The 16932-nt window shown below is 39.5% G+C and overlaps 2 protein-coding genes across 2 annotated transcripts in view; one reads left to right on the forward strand and one right to left on the reverse strand.

Moving 5' to 3' along the window:
• Positions 1 to 259: 259 nt before the first annotated feature.
• On the reverse strand, positions 260 to 9251 carry tex11 (testis expressed 11). The gene is made up of 29 exons (XM_029512935.1): positions 9224 to 9251; positions 8243 to 8359; positions 7951 to 8031; positions 7718 to 7797; positions 7557 to 7637; positions 7321 to 7443; positions 7025 to 7105; positions 6824 to 6909; positions 6682 to 6739; positions 6502 to 6597; positions 6314 to 6395; positions 6025 to 6103; positions 5719 to 5870; positions 5508 to 5593; positions 5085 to 5222; positions 4816 to 4918; positions 4562 to 4686; positions 4148 to 4233; positions 3693 to 3746; positions 3283 to 3323; positions 3109 to 3183; positions 2952 to 3022; positions 2284 to 2397; positions 1996 to 2068; positions 1720 to 1869; positions 1499 to 1607; positions 1254 to 1374; positions 504 to 671; positions 260 to 331 (listed from the first exon to the last, which is right to left on the reverse strand). Exons 1-29 carry the CDS (start codon positions 9249 to 9251, stop codon positions 260 to 262), a joined length of 2730 nt encoding a protein of 909 aa, XP_029368795.1.
• A 2428-nt stretch (positions 9252 to 11679) lies between these two features.
• Positions 11680 to 16932, forward strand: part of kdrl (kinase insert domain receptor like) — a 41733-nt gene continuing 36480 nt past the window's right edge. Inside the window, exon 1 of the mRNA XM_029512669.1 lies at positions 11680 to 12199. Coding sequence (XP_029368529.1) covers positions 12136 to 12199 — 64 coding nt within the window. The 5' untranslated portion in view covers positions 11680 to 12135. The remainder of the gene's footprint in view (positions 12200 to 16932) is intronic.

The following is a 16932-nucleotide window of genomic DNA, read 5'->3' on the forward strand; positions in this document are numbered from 1 at the left end:
GAATAATTACAATTCTTTTTCTTCCCCCCGACAAGCCTTGGTTGGTAGGATTCATGGAGGAGAGGACGTGAAGGGCAGACTGAAATCAAACCTTCAAAAACCTTTCTTAACATCTGGGACAACCCACAATTATATAAAGTTTAAATCAACACATTTTCAGAATATGTGAACACTTAGCTACAACAAAAATAAGGACCTGATGAAATGAAAGTTGCCCTCAGAACAGGAAGTTAACAGAGAACAGCTAACCTGTTCCCGATTATTCCTCCATGACGAGGTTGTTCTTGACTTTGTCCAGCCTGTCCAGGACTTCACTGTAGAGACGAGACATCTGTGTGTACATAAGACACGACTGTAAACTTGGTGTGGATTGTCGTGTACTTTACTCTGCATAAAACTTTTGTGCCTTTTGTCATGTTTTTCCCAACTAGCAGGATGACTCCAGCTCTATGCCCCACTGCTACAACCGCCAGTGTCGCTTTCCCTCCCCACCAGGCTGGTACCTGTGTCTCGTAACTCTCTTTCAGGGATCCCAGGTGGCAAACAAAGCTCATGGCGAGGCCGCACCACTTCTCAGCATCAGAGTACTGAGCCAGGCTGTACAGCAGTATTCCCGTGTTCCAAGCCCGAGTCAGTAACCACAGGGTCTCCATCTCTGGAAAGTCGTCCGGCTACAAAGAAGAGCAGGAAGACATACAAAAGGCCATTTAACGGAGGCCACCTGGGTGACTCACTTGAGCCAATTGGAAGGAAATCTGTATTTCCAGCGGGTAAGAGCCTGTGAGTAGTAAGTAGTAACTTTGATCCAATCATGTCTTACTGTATATTAACTGTTACTAATGCTCAATGTTAATGTTTTTCTTAACACTTTAATCTTGGTCTTTCACTTTGAAGTTAAGAATTCCACAGCTTTTGAGTAGTAACTCAATATGAAAGGGGAAATAAGCGCTGCCTCTAAAGCAGTGTAATGTCTCAATAATTTGATGCCTCTTTCAGAGCTGCAGTTCACCGGCAGTGTGATGACTTGTACAGCACATTAACATTCAAATTGGCAGGAAGGGGGTGGTGAATGGAAGCATCTGCTAATTGAAGTGCGGCTGAAAGCCCATTGATAAAAAGAAGCTTCTAGAACAGCAGGCAGGCATGGGGTGGGAGAGAGGGGGTTAATTATATAGCAGACAGGCTGCAGTTCTGTTGGAGGGAACAGGAGGGGGGAGCCAGGGGATGGCGGAGTGTGACTGGCACTGACTCACTGCGGCTGTAATGATGGACAGGGCCTCCTCGTAGTAGCCCCACACCTCCTCGAGCACATGGGCCTCCACCTCTGACACACCACTCGGGAGGGAGAGCTTGATCAGGCTGTGAAGAAACTTGCTAAGACAGGGACATGAAAACACTCTCACAATCAGCAATCCTTTCATCCTAATAAGCACTTTATGGGAATGGATCACTAATGAATTGTCAAGGGTATTTTGGAGCAGAGAAGGGTCGGGCTTGCCTGCAGCAGGCCAGGTCCACCTGTGGTTGTTTCTTGTGCAGAGAGAGAGCGACTCTCAAGGCCTTCTTACACAGCAGAGGGAAGTGGGCTGGAGGCTCCATGCATAAGGCTACATACAGGAAAAATAAAAATAGTGGCATATTGTAAGTGCTAGAATGAACTTGTTTCTTTAGGGTTTGCACTTGTATTTTTTTTTTTTGGTCTTGCTGTTGTTGTTTGACCTGCAATGATCTCCAGCACCTTTGTTTCGACATTTTCAAGCTCAAGGACAGACTCCAGTACTGTCTCAACTTTGGGGTCATTCAGCTTAGCACAAGCTTCAAATTCATACAGCAGTAACAGTGTGTCGGTTGGGTCCGATGGGAAGCTCCCTGTCAGTACAAGAATACAAATCTATGTCTGTATTTTCATCATGGAAAGACCTGAAAAAAGGAGCTCTATGCTTCCTTACAACCTGTACATTTGGTAATTTGTTTCCTCCTTTAGACTCAGGTTACCTGATGCTTTGAGAGTTTTCCAGATCTCCAAACAGATTTGAATGTGCTCCAAAGCCTGAGTGAGGTCCTCGGTCTGTGAACCAACAAACAAAAGACTAGTAAGATTCATCATTGCCATCTAGTGTTTGGTTTCTCTTCAAAAGAATAAGATCACCAACACCTAAACCGGCACCAGTAATGCAGTTTGTCTCCTTTCCTCTCCTCTCCACTGGTCTTGGTACATTCCTATTCATGTGGATAGAAAATATGCTAAATGTAGGAGCTGGGCAGAAACAGTTGGTGCCACACCTGGTCAGAGTGAGGAGACTTCCTGCAGTGCTCCAAAGAGGCAGCGACAGCCATTAGCAGACATGTCTTCTGGCCCATGAGCAGCGTGCGATCAGGAGGGCACAGCTGGGAGAGCTATGGGTTCATGCATATGTATGTTTGACAGTGGAAATAAGGAGTAGTAGTGTGACCATTTTAAATACAGTAGTAACATTTCATTTGAAGGACAAAAGCTGGCTGGTTCAGAGCTGCAGAAGTACAGTGGCTTGTAATCTGAAGAGCTGTGGTTTTGATTCCAGATTTCTCCCCCAGCAAACAGCTGCTAACAATCAGTGAGAGGCTTTCATTGTATAGGATTGTTGTCAGGCATAATTACAGGCATTTAAATCACGTATGTGCACTCAGTCAATCTCTTATCAAAGAATACAGAATAAAATTGGTTGTGTACTTATCAGATTTCTGATAAATGTAAGGCCAGTAAGTCAGAGAACAGAGGTAACTATCAAGAGTATTTTTTTTTTTTTTTTAAATTGTATCAGGGTATCATTGTGGGTTATGATGATGACACTTAAACTGATATGTTCATCTCTCCAAAGCAATGTTAAATACCTGTTTAGCTCTTTTTGGTCTCCACACACATACTGCATCTATTGATTAATTCACCTGACAAAGCCAATAGGGGTACCTGCCTGGAAGGAGAGCACAAAGAAATCCCTCATTCTTTCAGGGCTGCTCTCACACTGCAAGGCTGAGTTCCAAGCTGTAGCAAGAACACACACAAAATGAAGGTGCAACATTTTTTGTGATAGCTTACATATAAGGTTAAAGTAGCAAAAGTCTTAGTACCGATCTTCCTGAACCAGTTAGCTTCTTCTGAGCGTTGCTCCACAGTGCTGTGAGACAGTGAAATTTTCTCCAGAGCTGCAGTGATGGCATAAAAAAAACTTTGTGCGTTATGAGACACAGGAAATACTTTAATTTCTTCTCAAAATGCCATTTAATCTGTGTTGCATCACTCACCCATTTTTAGATATGGATGCAGAACATCCAGACTCACATTCCTACAGAGTAAGAGACAGGGATGACACAGTATACCACTATCCGTGTCTGTTCAGCCATCTACATTATCTGTATCCATATTCCTATTTGTAAGAGGCGGAGCTTAATCAGGAAGTGGGCATGGTTTATACGAAATATGTATTTTTACACCTGAAATTGATATGGGTTAGTCAGAGTTTGCTATATTTATTTAAGCCTCAATGTATTTTTATTTACGGCTTATTTTGTGTTACACCAAGGTAAGAAGAGCGAGAATGAGAAATGTGATGCAGGCTCACTGCAGCCCTGTCTGTATCCAGCTAACCCTAGTAAGAGATGTAATTATTAAATCATATATAAACATCTTATCAGGTACTTTTACTTCCACTCACCTCATCTCATCACTCGATTTGTCTACTGTGGAGAGAACAAGCCGAATCAAACATCTATAAAAAAGATGAATGGAGAAACTGGTGTTGACCTCCTTTCCTTCACCTACTAACTGTATTATACAGAAACACACTTAAAGGAGAAGCAAGAGAATATAGGTCAGTGGATCAGAGGTATATGGAAACCAACAGACCTACTACAATCATTTTGTCACTTTATGTGTGAATATCTCTACCATCAGCAAATTCAGAGGTAAATATCAAGGTTTCTCCTATTTTGACTAGACTGTATCCAAAAGTAATGTTTAGCTGAGACTAACTGACAGCTACACATATGTCAAGGCAAAGAGTTGTGCAAAGTTACATAACCCTTAGCTGAAATGGTCCCCCTCTGTAACTGCCTATGATTAGTATATTTAAGATTTTTATTTTTTTTTTTTTTTTCAGTTCTCACAGACCGGAGAGCAGCCAGAACCTGAGCTTCGTCTTTTGAGTTTTCACACAAACTCTCCAGCGCTTTCATTGCAGTTTCCTGTTGTTCATTCTGTCACACAGGAACAAACATCCTCATCATCATTAAGGCTCATGCCCACCTGTCATAGTCATCATAATTATACAGTATACTAAAAATAGAAATCCCACACATTTGCTATTTTTTCTAGTCTTCACCTTCCCTGCCTCAGTATGCTCACTGAAAGTCGTTTGGGAAAAAGTGTTCACTAAAATGTCCACTTGATAAATATCACTATTAAGTGAAATACTACTTCCCTGATCCCGGATCAGCTGGAAGTACAGCTGCTGAAGGCTGAGCACTGATTTTGAGGCCTTTAACATTATAACAATACATTGGGAAATGTGACTACAGTGTCTACCTCCAAAGCAATCTGAGCAGCCATACTGAGGAGATTGGAGGCAGCATTTTCAGAAACCAGCAGTCTTTCCTCACAGGCCACAGGGCATTTGGACAGATGTCCCATCATATTCACTGCCTCTGCAGCTGAGACAAATAAATAGTCTTATCACCAAATATACTTAAGATGTGGATGTCACTTAACTGGTGCATTATTACTAACATTACAAAAATATATAATACTTCCTTTATGCATTACAAACGTGTTGTAGATACCTTTCTTCACATTGTTCTCCTGTACTGCAATCTTGTAAAGACTGAACTGAGTGAAAATGCTATCAGGATCACTTCTCTCTGCTTCTTTAATTGCTTCTTTGGCCTGACAAACACAAAATGTTTTAATAGTTTAAGCAAAACTTATACGTCACACATATATAATTTAAGTACATGGCCAAAGCACTTCCCGAAGTACCTGGTGAGTTTCATCACAAATCCCCAAATGCAGTCACTGGGCAACTTGTGGTTTGTGGCTCAGGTTATCTCACCTTTTCAAGTTGTTTTAGCTCCAGGAAACAGGAAGCTCTGTTCCTCTGTAGTTTAGCTAAGTTGGGCTCCATTTGACCTGCCTTAAAGAAGCTCAGGGAGTAGTTATACCACTGCAGAGCCTCAGAGTAATTTCTGGCCTGGACAGAAACAAAAGCTTATTTTATATCCATCCCTGTGTGGAAATCAAGTGACAGCACTAAACCAACCCTTACTATTTTACCAGCAGTTGGCAGGCTCAATGCAGTGAACAGAGACTAATATTGGTTCTAAGGTTAGTGCCTTGTTCAAATACAGTGTAAGAATAATCCCAACATGTATATCCTCCTGCTTCTACCACAAAATTAACCCCCGCTCCGCAGAAAACAGATGCTATAAAATACACAATATTTTGGAATGATCATAAACAAGACTATTTCATGTACCTCAAAGTGTTTTGAGGCTCTATCCCACAGTATGACATGTAGACTTGTGAGGGCCTGTAGAGTCAGCTGTTTTCCTGTATAGTGGCCTATGTGGGTGTGGAAAAATCAAAATATTACAGTAGCACAGCTATATTACATTTCTTGCATAAACTTCAGCTTTTATTAAAAGCAGACCTATTCTAGAAAAAGAATGGGAATAATAATACAATACCAGTGATGATGTCCTCTATCTTCTGTTTGCCCAACAGCTCCTTGCCTCGCTGTAGAAGCAGCTCAATGTGCAAAACAAGAGCACTTCCCAGGTCAGGAGATGACTCAAATCGCTGACACACATGTTTCAAATACTCAAATGCAAGCACTTCTCTATGGAAATAAAAATACATTTATCAGAGTTGGTTGATGTTTGTCTGAGTATACTGAAAATTAAAGGATATGTGCACGTTTATTAATGTAGGACTGTGTGTTTGTCATATACTCTTACAAGGAACCAGGAGAAAGCACTTGTTAGAGTTTTTACCTGTCTTCAGACATGAGTAGTTTCACTGTGCTCAGACACACTTGAAGAGAAACGTCACATTGTAGCATCTCATTAAGGCCTGAAAAAATATGTTTACAATCTTCTTTTGAAAATGCATTTTTCTTAGAACTAAAGAGAATTAAACTATGTATTTGTAACTGTTTTTTAATCAACTTCTGAGAGCAGCTTCTAGACCACACTTAGCCCTATCCTAAACCACAGACACCTGACTGGGTAGTAATGTAATTCAAAGTCTGTATAAATAATTCAATGTCTCATAATAAATAACCTCCTTTGATACGATCTTCTGAGGCCCTGCATCTCAGGAGTATTCTTATCTTTAAGTACAGCCCAGAAGCACTCGCCCATTCCTGTCAATTTTCACAGAGCAATTAGTTCATAGAATATGATCTTTCTTTTTGGTAGGTGCATGCTTCATGCATAGAAAAATTACAGATTGAAAATAGCGTCTCTTACTTTGTTGGCTAAGTTGACAGCATTGAGTGCCTTTTCCTGAAACCTGTTACAGTCCCACTCAAAGTAAACAGTAGCAAGGAGCCTCAAAGCCTTAGCCTATTATGAGTGAGATTGCAAAAAATTAAAAAACAATATTATTTTAATCTGTATTGAACTAAACTTTAACATGTCCCATCTTACCAGGACTTCAGATGCAGGGGCATATTTCACATTTATTTTCCCAATATCATAGCTCTGTCTGAAAAAACAAAAAAATGCAATTTTTTTCCACTGCACTGTTTCCATAAACCTCTATACCGAAATTAAACATTGCAACAATTACCTCAACCAAAATGCACTCTCCTCAAACTTTTTCAGGTTGTACATATCTATTCCAAAGTTGTAGCACATAAGGGAGAGGTATGCAGTCTGCAGTGAGGAATAATTTCACATTAAACTCCCTTTAAAAAACAATAAAATTGAGAAGTATGAAACAGCAATGCTTAGTGTTGCGACAGAGCTAACAGAGGATTTTTTTCTTTACATCTTTTGGCAACCTAAGCAGCATGTCTTTACAGCGTTGCATGTAGACCATAGCCTCGTGGTGGTTGCCTTGACTTAAGTACTGTAAAGAAGAGACCTGAAATTGTTAATTTCAACAAACAATGTAACATTCCCTATTAGCACATGATGTGATTTCCCCCTCTCATTTGTTCTCACTTCACATTTTTGCGGTCTCACACTTTGAACTGAAAGTCTGTCAGAGTAGCCATTCCTCAGCTGCCAAAATCACAAGAACAAATATTCACAATGTTGCGCATCACATGCACCACAGCTCACCGACTCTGACTGGAATGAGAGAATTCGAAGCAGATCCTTCTCCACATCCTCCTTGCATGAAGTGTTGTCAGCTGTTCCACCATCACCTCTGGATGTTAGCTGGCCATAGAGGGTCTCCACACTCTAGGAGGATTATACAACAAATAATTTGTGAAGACACTATGTTTAAGATTGCTCATAACTTTAGTTCTTAGCTATCTCAGTTTTAGTGTTATTTTGTGTATTCTTTTCTTCACCTTGACAGCCAGTTGGAAGAAGTGATCTGCTATCTGAGAATTTTTGCAGTCAAGCCAGGTTCTCCCAGTTTTGCTGGCCATCTGTAAAGATTAGACACTGACAAACACACTTCTTCTTTTAACAATGAGCACTCATAGAGGGTGCCCACAGATTTGCCTACCAAAATCTGCTTGCGGATAATGCCCTCTGTTGGATTCTTTGGCTCACTGCAATACAAGAGACTGCACGCAACATGACGTACTGTGTAGAGGGTGAGAACATTTCAATGGGTCAAGCGGTGTCTGTAATAATGCCTAGTTGTAATAATTGTTTTTCAAAGTTCCAGATGATATGTCTAGATTAGTATTTTAAGTGCAATGCTCATCTGTAAAATTAAAAACTCTGTCAATGTACCTTTGGCCTGTTGATTTTTACTTAGAGTATTGCCCACATTCTTAGTGACTGACCAGTTCCACAGTTGGATGGCAACTTCCTCTAACTGTAACATAGAATAGAAACATTAGTATACATGCTCCATAACATTCTCCCCCTCACCTTATTAGCTAGATTAGAAAAAAAAATAACATTCTAAAAAAATATTTCTTCTACTACTACATTTTTTAGAGACTATACTGCATTACAAACATACAGTATTGTCAAGAAAAGGCAGATTCCTGGGTATAGTCACACTCTCTAAAATTTGTACTTGCCTGTTGATGTGAAGTTTTGGGGAAATCATCCAGACTAGAGACTTTAGAGAAGAGCTTCTCTATGACCTCATCATAATCTGTCTGCTGATTTAGGAGGAGGTTCTCAGTAAGACCTATACTTGAACAAAAGTAAATGTAGGTCACAGACAATACATGAACAAGCCTACAGCAAAGCGCTTAGTGACGTCTGAGAGAGTATGGCATGTATCAAAATGTTAATTTGTTCGCTATGCAACCTTCATTCCACGCAGAAGAAGAAAAGTGCTGTATTCTAGTTAGACAGGAAATACACCACCTTAAATAAGTACAGCAGGAAAACACGATTTTACAATTTTTTCTTGAAATTTTCTCTATGGCCAATTGCAGAGTCTCTCAAATTTAAAGACACTTTGTTGTTACAAGAGATATTTTGTGACACGTTAACCTGTTAATTAATACTGATCACTCACACTTAAATTATGACATTTAGTTGCAGGATGCAGTCTAAACTGATAGAAAATGTAGCTCTGATTTCAGTATTGAAGCATTCAACATTTTGATGTTTTGTTAATATTTACCTCATAAATAATTTATGCAACTGTTATTAATTAGCACATTTTATGCCCCAAGATTAAGCTTCTTCAAGGTTATTTGAATGTACCCCGTAACTAAACATGAATATTATCATCCTGATGTTAAAATCAAATAATGTCATCAGGCTTGTTTGCTGGCATTAAAAGTAAGTAAAAAAAAAACCTAAACCTAAGTCCAAACAAAACCTGAGCTCAAAAACCTTAAATCATTTATAGCTGGAGCTTTTTGGTAGCAAAGGTAAACTTGCTAACTGCTGCTAGTGACCTAGCTAGTTTAACGCATTACGTCAGCTAACTTATTTTTATTCTTTATTTTTAATTGTACTTAACGGCATTAAATTTGTCTTAAATTAATATTTCGCCTAACTAATGGTGGTTAGCCAAGTAAACGGCTTGTTTACTCACTTTTCACCGTCGAAACAAACGACTCCATCTTTCGTCCTTACCGGCCCGTCGAGTTTTGATGACGTACCCAGAAAAGCCCGCGAAACCCAAGCTCAACAGGAACAGTAGACCAGCGTCAGCGTTGGGACGTTTAATGTGAGTACTTATTTTTATTCACAAACTCTTCCAAATTTAGTTTTTAAAGTACTCATGACAATTTGTCATGTTGATTTTAATGTTAGAGCGCTTAAGGAATATTGATGCTGAATTAATGACATAAACTTGTCCACAGGTCAGAAAAACATTGTTTTAATTTAAGTAAGTAGCAAATAAAAGAAAACGAAATGGATAATTGTTAATTGTTAATTGTTATCCAGCATCTACAGCCGAATAATAACATTATATGAGATTTTTTGCATTTCACTATGCCAGACAAAATCCCGGTTTTAAAACAGCAGCACTTTCTCTGCTAAAATAAAGTGCTGTTGTTCATAGGTGTTAGTGGCAGTTCAGTGTTGCATCTATTTCTTCTAATTTTGTGTGTTTTATTTCCAAATGTTTACTTTAAATTCAATGTTTTCATTTTTCAAGTCACCCCTGTTTTGAAACAATGTCATGCATGACTGTTTTCTACAAATCTTAAGTTTTTCCAGAATTAAATCCATGACCCTGGCTTAAATACTTACTATGAATGATAATGTGTTGCCCAGAAATATTTATACCCGCTTCCTCTCTTACAAACCTACAGTATGAATGTGGGGCATTTTTTTCCTCTCAGCACTGACTGCAGTCATTTCATAAACAGGGCATCCAGACCCGCTCCACTCCTCCACTGAAAAAAGGCTTTTCTACTAGTTCATTTAACCAAGAAGATGTTGCTGTTGAAGCAAAAGGAGGAAAGCATGCTGTGAGCGTAGCACCAGTTAGTCCCCCAGAGTGTGTTTTGAACACCAGATACTAAAATAAAACACTTGAAAACCACCCCTCTCAGCCAGCAACTTCCAGCAATTGTTCATCAGGGGACTTATCTACTGCACTCTTGGCCCAGAGGGAAATATCTCCCATACTGACGACGTAAATGTGAACCCAAGCTAAGAGGTTGTTGTAGTAGGCAAGGCAGTTTCTTGCAAACTTTGCATCTTTCTTTTGCATTTAGTGAGCTACCGACATTTTGCTCAAAGGTGTATAAACTATAATTTTTCATCAGATTTTCATTAATTAGACCTCATATGTTTTGGGGCCATTTTCTTCAGACTGTTACGTTTGGAGAGTAGTAGAGTTCATCCCAGAGTGAAGTGACAGGGGTGTAAATTTCATCAGTGTAAAATAATAAGTGTCAACAGTCTTATTCATCAAACCCACCGGACACAAGTTTATCATACCCCTCTTTTTTAATTAACCATCTAAAAGTGCTTTAAGGTTTTTCTCTCTTGTCAGACAGAATATTGTGAACATTGTGCAGTGATTTCTTTACATGGTTTCAAGACAACCAAAAGCTCTTATCTGGGTTGTCTGAACTATATGCTTTGAATTAACTTGATGCTGATACTGTGTTGGAAATTCTTACATTGTGACTGAACAAACTGAGATGGTGAACATTGTTTTCCATGTTCTCCTTGTTTTCCCAGCACAGAAATGGAAGGATGCTTCTTATTGCAATTTACCAGAGTTTGTCTTCATCTCGATACCGTCCTCAAAATGGTGCTGCGTGAGCGGAAAGGTGAGGGCAGGATGTTCTTATTTACCTTGCCTGCTACTATGACCTACAGCAGCGAAGTAATTGTTGTGGTGATTAAAAAAAAAAGTCTGTAGCACATCCACACACTGCAGGGTACTGCTAGACAAAAGAGAATTATTTACATTGATATAAAAAGCAGTGTATCCTGTTTCTGAAGTTAAAAATAAATATAGCAAATATTTATTCTAAAGACTCAGACAGATAGTCAGTCTGATATCATGATGATTGTTTATCTTTAAGTGCTTTATCCTCTTGAGACAATATTGCTGCTGTAACCTTTAACCTCAGGTTTATGAAGTTGATCAAAGGAAAGGATACACATGAAAGTAATGTTCCTTATAATTTGATTTGAAATTGTCACTTATGAATATAGCCACTCACCGTAAATCAGTAGTATTTATATTATTCATCACCTCATTCATCACCTCCATAATAATTTTTAAATGACTGTGGAGTTTAGTTTTCCCACCAGAAATACACATTTAATGCTGACATTTAATGGTTTAACTGTAAAATACCAGCACCAAAATGTTTTGCTAAATCACTGTCTGGTGATTTGATCATCTCCTCGGTATCCTGAAGAACACACACACACACACACACACACACACACACACACACACACACACACACACACACACACACACACACACTCACACACACAAAGTGACGTTACATCCTTCCTCCGTGTATATAAAACGCGCCTCACGCATGGACTGTAAATGCTGCAGCAGGCAGGACGGAGAAGTCGTTCAGGGTGCATGAGAGGCAGGAGCTGATTGATCTGACCGGACAACTGTTACAGACTCAGAGCACCAACTCTTCACACTGTTGTTTTTCACACACCCCCCTTTAGAGTTTTGTTTTGTTTTGTATTGTTATTTTGTTTTGTTTTGTTTGAGAGCACCTGCCCGGAGCTTACAGCGGCTCATCTGGCTGCTCATTGCGGGGATCGGGAGTCGGACAGCCCAGCTGCGCAGGAGGGCTCCCCGGCAGAAACGCGTCATGGGATACAAGAGGATCACTTTCTGCTGGCACACCTGAGAGCTTTGTGGCTTTACAGCACGGTTTTCAAAAGACCTGTGAGACTCTTTGGTTCACCGTTTTTAAGGAGAAACTCCACTAAGCCAGCCGGAGGTACGGGCCTCTTTTCTTTTATCCAGACGCACGGAGACTTTGGAGCAGAGTTGGCAGGATGGTCCCTTCCGGCGTCTTCAAACTGGCCGTCGTCATCTTATGTTGCCCATCACTCACCGATGGTAAGTGTAAGAGATGGCTTATTTGAACGTACCAGCGTTTTACACATTCAATGCTTTCAGTCAATCGTTGAATGCACAATGTTTTACAGACATTTGACATAATCAGCTGTCAGTCATCAGGAGGAGAAAAACGAGAGCCTTTTATTAATATTCATTTTAACAATAACGATAATAAAAACGATAGTTAAGTACAAGTGCTATCCTTAGTTTTGTACAAGGTTTCCGATTTTGTATGAATGTGATAGCAGAATATTAAATTTGATGATGAATATGTTACAAATTATGCCACCAATTGACGTGTCTCTGCAGTTCACATTTGGGCCAGTAGGGGTAGCCTGATCCCGTTGTAATTGGGTGATTGTCAGCAAATTAATAATATGTGTTGACTCTGACAGGTGATATAACAGAGGTCTACAATTTATATTTAAGTAAAAGGTAGATTTTTTCATAAAATGTGTATGTGGTTGATTCAGATTTGTTTTCATCTGCATTTTAAAGTTATCAAAAATAATCCTTTTGCTGTATATTATGAAAAACGTTTATGTCCACAATAGTTATCCGTGGGGGAACAGGATTAAACATGTTGGGAGAAGAATGGATTTGTTTTTCATGACAATTCAGTCTGCTCCATTGTCTCCCTGTCACTCCATAAAAACAAGATAGTGTTTCAAAGGTGGATGTTCATCCACCTTGTGCCAGTTTAATCTTTCACTGCAAGGATTCCTCATCATTTCCAAATAAACACCTCGTCCAAACAAAGGAAATACTGTTCAATTCAACCCCTTCCCCTTTCCCCCATCCGCACACACACACGTGTACACACTTCTAACTGATAAAGCTTTGTCTGATGTTTTTAAGTAGATTTCCTTCACTGTCCACACACAAAGCGTGGGAAAGACACAAAGGAGGAAGCGGATGTAGGGGCAAGAGGTAGCCTGGAATTGTTCTGGCCGGTAAAGGTCAAGGAAACGTGACATGCTACCTGAGCAAAGATTTCTTCTTGAACTTCTTGTGTTCATCTTGAGCAAAACACACAAATATCATACTCCATCCTAAAGAAAATGACAGGGAGGGTAGAGTATGAGCTACAGCCTGATGTAGCTGCTAATTATTGATGGTGCATCACGTCTGCAACAGGTTTACTCTTGTAAATATGATACTATGCTGTAAAGATTTAATAAATAATGTGACACCAGTGTCAAAATATTAAAATTTTCATCAACACTGAAAGAGGCCTTTATAATATTACTCAAGCACATTTTGACATTCCTCATCTTTGTAATAATTACATCTGTGATTAGGAGGAAACAGGTTGTAACTCTGTCTGGCCTCTAATAATTTCTTAATATTTAACTTTCCTCTATAAAAAACTGAATGAACACATAGGAATATGGTATGGTCATTCATATGGAATATTGGTATAGAGTTACATTGCTTCAGTCATTGGTGTCTCAGGGCAGTGGCTGAAAACTTCAGCATTTCAACATAAGGTTTGAAATGCCATAATTCATGGGATGAGAGAAATTACTTTTTTTTCTCCTTTATTCTCTACAGTTTGAGTTCTTCTGTTTTCGTCTTTACAGCATTGCATTAATCTGTTTTTCTTTTGATGCTGTCGCTCTAGAAGAGGGAATTTAAGTGTGTTTAATTTGTTTTGGAGCCATTTTCTTACCGTCTTGGTTGCTTAAAGTGGAAAATGTGATGAGAGGGTCAGCCAAGTGCAGTAGAGACTCATTGCTCACTGGCAGCACATCTGAGTCCATGCAGGCAGCTCAAGAAAAACACACACACGCACACACGCACGCACACACACACTTACTCATATAACTGGATTGGGAGACTTACTATCACAATCGAAAAAGTAATTTCTTACACAGGGATATTTAACTTTACAAATAGTTTTAAGTAGTGCTCCTTATGGGATGAGTGAGCAATATGCTTTCATTGACTCCTGCATGAGACTTTCAATTTCAGGGAGCTTCTGTGTGCCTACTTCTCTTAATCATATATTATGGAAGAGGAAACCCCTGGGTTTACCATTTAGGAATGTCATGCAGAAGATTCCTGTTTGTTGGCTCCACTCAATTTTATATAACCCAAAGTGGCCACCCATCATTGCCAGATGTTCCTTTATTTTGCTTTTTTAAGAGGAGTCTGGGGAATTTTGCCTCTAAACCTACAAAGGCTAATATACGGCTAATAAAAAAGGCACTCTCCCTAACTGTTGTCTTAACCTTGCAGAAGTGGAAGGTTTTCAAAAGGGTTCTGTGTGAGAGCATAGGCCAGGATACATGCAGCACAGACAGAGCAGTGGCAGTGGTAGCTGCTCTTTAATGGCACAGGTGATTCCAAGCATTGTCAGTGGTTTAGACTTGGTGTTGTGAGTCATCCACTTGAACCATATTTCTTTCTTTCTTTATCTTGCAATTTGCAAGTAGAAGCAACATGTGAGAAAATGTCAGTGGCTGAGAGCAGTTGTGCTGCAGGATATTGTTGTACTTGCACTGCTTTGCTATGCAGCAAAGACACTTTGAAAAATTGTAGCTCTAAACTCACAAGTGGTGGATGTAAAAGCATTTAAGTTTTTTTGTTTGTTTGTTTTCAGTACACTTTCCTAACAGGGCAGAAGCAGATGCCTTTTAATGGTTTGTTTTTAATTTAGCAAAGAAAGGCAATCACAATTATATTTATAATTTATTGTTTTTCCAAGATGAAAATAATTTAAACCATTGACTATGTGCAGAAGCTCATTTTAAGATCAGTGACCATTCACCACTGTTTTCCTCATGTTGCCATGGTGTCAGTAAGGACATCTCAGTAACAGCACCCTCTTTTGATAAACAATAGTTGTATCACCAGCCTTTTTATGTATTTTGCTATGACAGAAGTGGCAAGGTTATAGAAAGGAGTCATCGTAGCATATTGTTGCTTTTGCCAGGAAAACAATAAAGTAGAAAATTGACTCCCAGGGCAGTTGCGTTGTTTCATGATGGGGCAGGAAGTACAGTGAGACGAAGTGTGCCCTCTGCAAAATAGAAGGGAATTCCGTACATTATTCTGAGCAATTGAAGGGCTGTGACTGGGAGTTTCCCACTAATTTCAGTCGAAATACAGTCATTTCATGTAGTAATTGTGGTCTTTATTATGCAACATTACATATTAGCCACTGGCAGCGAGCAGGCTGGCACCGTCTTGCCAGCACTTAATGTACTTTCGTTTCCCTTTTCATCTCACATTTCCCCACAACTTCTGAACCACTGTTCATCATGTCACTTTTCCCTTTTGTAGTTAGTTGCATCCTCACATTTTCACCAAAATTTTAGTCCAAGCTCTTTATAGAGTTGTTTAAAAAGGCACAACAAATGCACTTGGCAGCAGTGGCAAAGAAAAACATATTTTAAGAAGCATCATCAGGCAGAACCAGACTCAGGGAGGGCAGCCATCTACCTTAACTGATTAGGGTGAGAGAGAGAAAAAGGGAGAAGGAAAGGAGGAGGAGCAAAAATACAATAGAAGTCCAAGAAAAATAAGGAGTGATTAAAATTAGCAGCAATTCTTCTTAACAGAAGAAGTGACAATGGGAAATGATTAACGGTGTTTAATGATGACTGTTGGTTGCTACTAAAGCAGCAGATATTCAGCAAGAACATGGAGCAGATTCAGCACCTGTAAGACAAGGATGGGTGGGACAAAACAAAGTGCTGCAATGCCGGGATATACATGCATGGACGTGAGAGAGAGAGAGAGAGAGAACAAGAGCGACACACTATTCACGCTGTCTTACCACAGCTGTGTTCAACATCTGAAAATGTGTCACAATGTTGTATCATAAAACACAATTCTACAGGCTATTTTCTAAATAAAATCAAGAATACTCTTTTCATGGCCCCATAGCCTTAAAAACAATCATTAAATGTAAGAAGGATAGCCCAACAATTTCAGTTGCATTGCTGACCCTCTTGCCTATATTAATAGAAAAAAAATCTAAGCCAATGATAGTAGATCTTTTAGACAAATTTTTTAAATAGAATTTTTTTTTTCTGAGCCACAAACATTTCAGAAAAGTGTAGAGTAGCTTTTGGAATCCAACATTAAATTTTGGGTCTTTATTTCCTGAATTCCAGTGATCCTCCAGTATCACAAATATTTTCCAACCACTGTCCTGTGCAACTTCCCTTCAACAGTGGCAAGTGAGGACAAGGACATACAAATGTGATCCTGGTGTAATCTAAATTTGGTTTGTATGACTCATCTGCTTCATGCTTTATCAATGGCTCATGCTCTCCTCTTAAGTTTATTTTGAAATGAACTAAAAGTCACTTGGCCTCTTTTTCCCTCGCTCAGTTTGCTCCATGCCTGTCCTCTTTTCAATGGCTCTAAATGAGAACCATGTCCAAGGCTCTTTGAACCAACACAGTAAGCACAATTTCAGGCATTTTTCAGGCGATCTGCTGGAGGAATGCAGTACACAGCTGTTGCAGGGGGTTAGGGGTGTTGGGAAGCTTGCTGAGGTCAGTGTTGGGCAGGCACCAGGGCAAAGGAGTGTTTTAGGGTGTGGGTGTAGCAAGACAACCATGGGATTTTTTTGCTCTGTTAGTGGCCTGTTGTGGGGCCCTGCTAATTCATCCATCTGTAGTGAGTTACTGAGGAGAATAGAATAAAAATTGGCCAGTTTTAAGAGCTAAGCTCACTACCAGTGCAATACAAGGTCAGGTTGATGTTTTCATTTGGTG

Source organism: Echeneis naucrates, chromosome 10 (assembly GCF_900963305.1).
Source record: "Echeneis naucrates chromosome 10, fEcheNa1.1, whole genome shotgun sequence".
Lineage (NCBI taxonomy): Eukaryota > Metazoa > Chordata > Actinopteri > Carangiformes > Echeneidae > Echeneis > Echeneis naucrates.

Excerpts from the sequence above, each read along its gene's own strand:
- tex11 (XM_029512935.1), bottom strand. The coding sequence starts at position 9,251 with ATGGAGTCGTTTGTTTCGACGGTGAAAA. Across the intron at positions 5,223-5,507 it reads GAGCCTCAAAACACTTTGAG|GCCAGAAATTACTCTGAGGC; the intron begins GTACATGAAATA and ends GTTTCTGTCCAG. Across the intron at positions 3,023-3,108 it reads TAACTGGTTCAGGAAGATCG|CTTGGAACTCAGCCTTGCAG; the intron begins GTACTAAGACTT and ends TTCTTGCTACAG.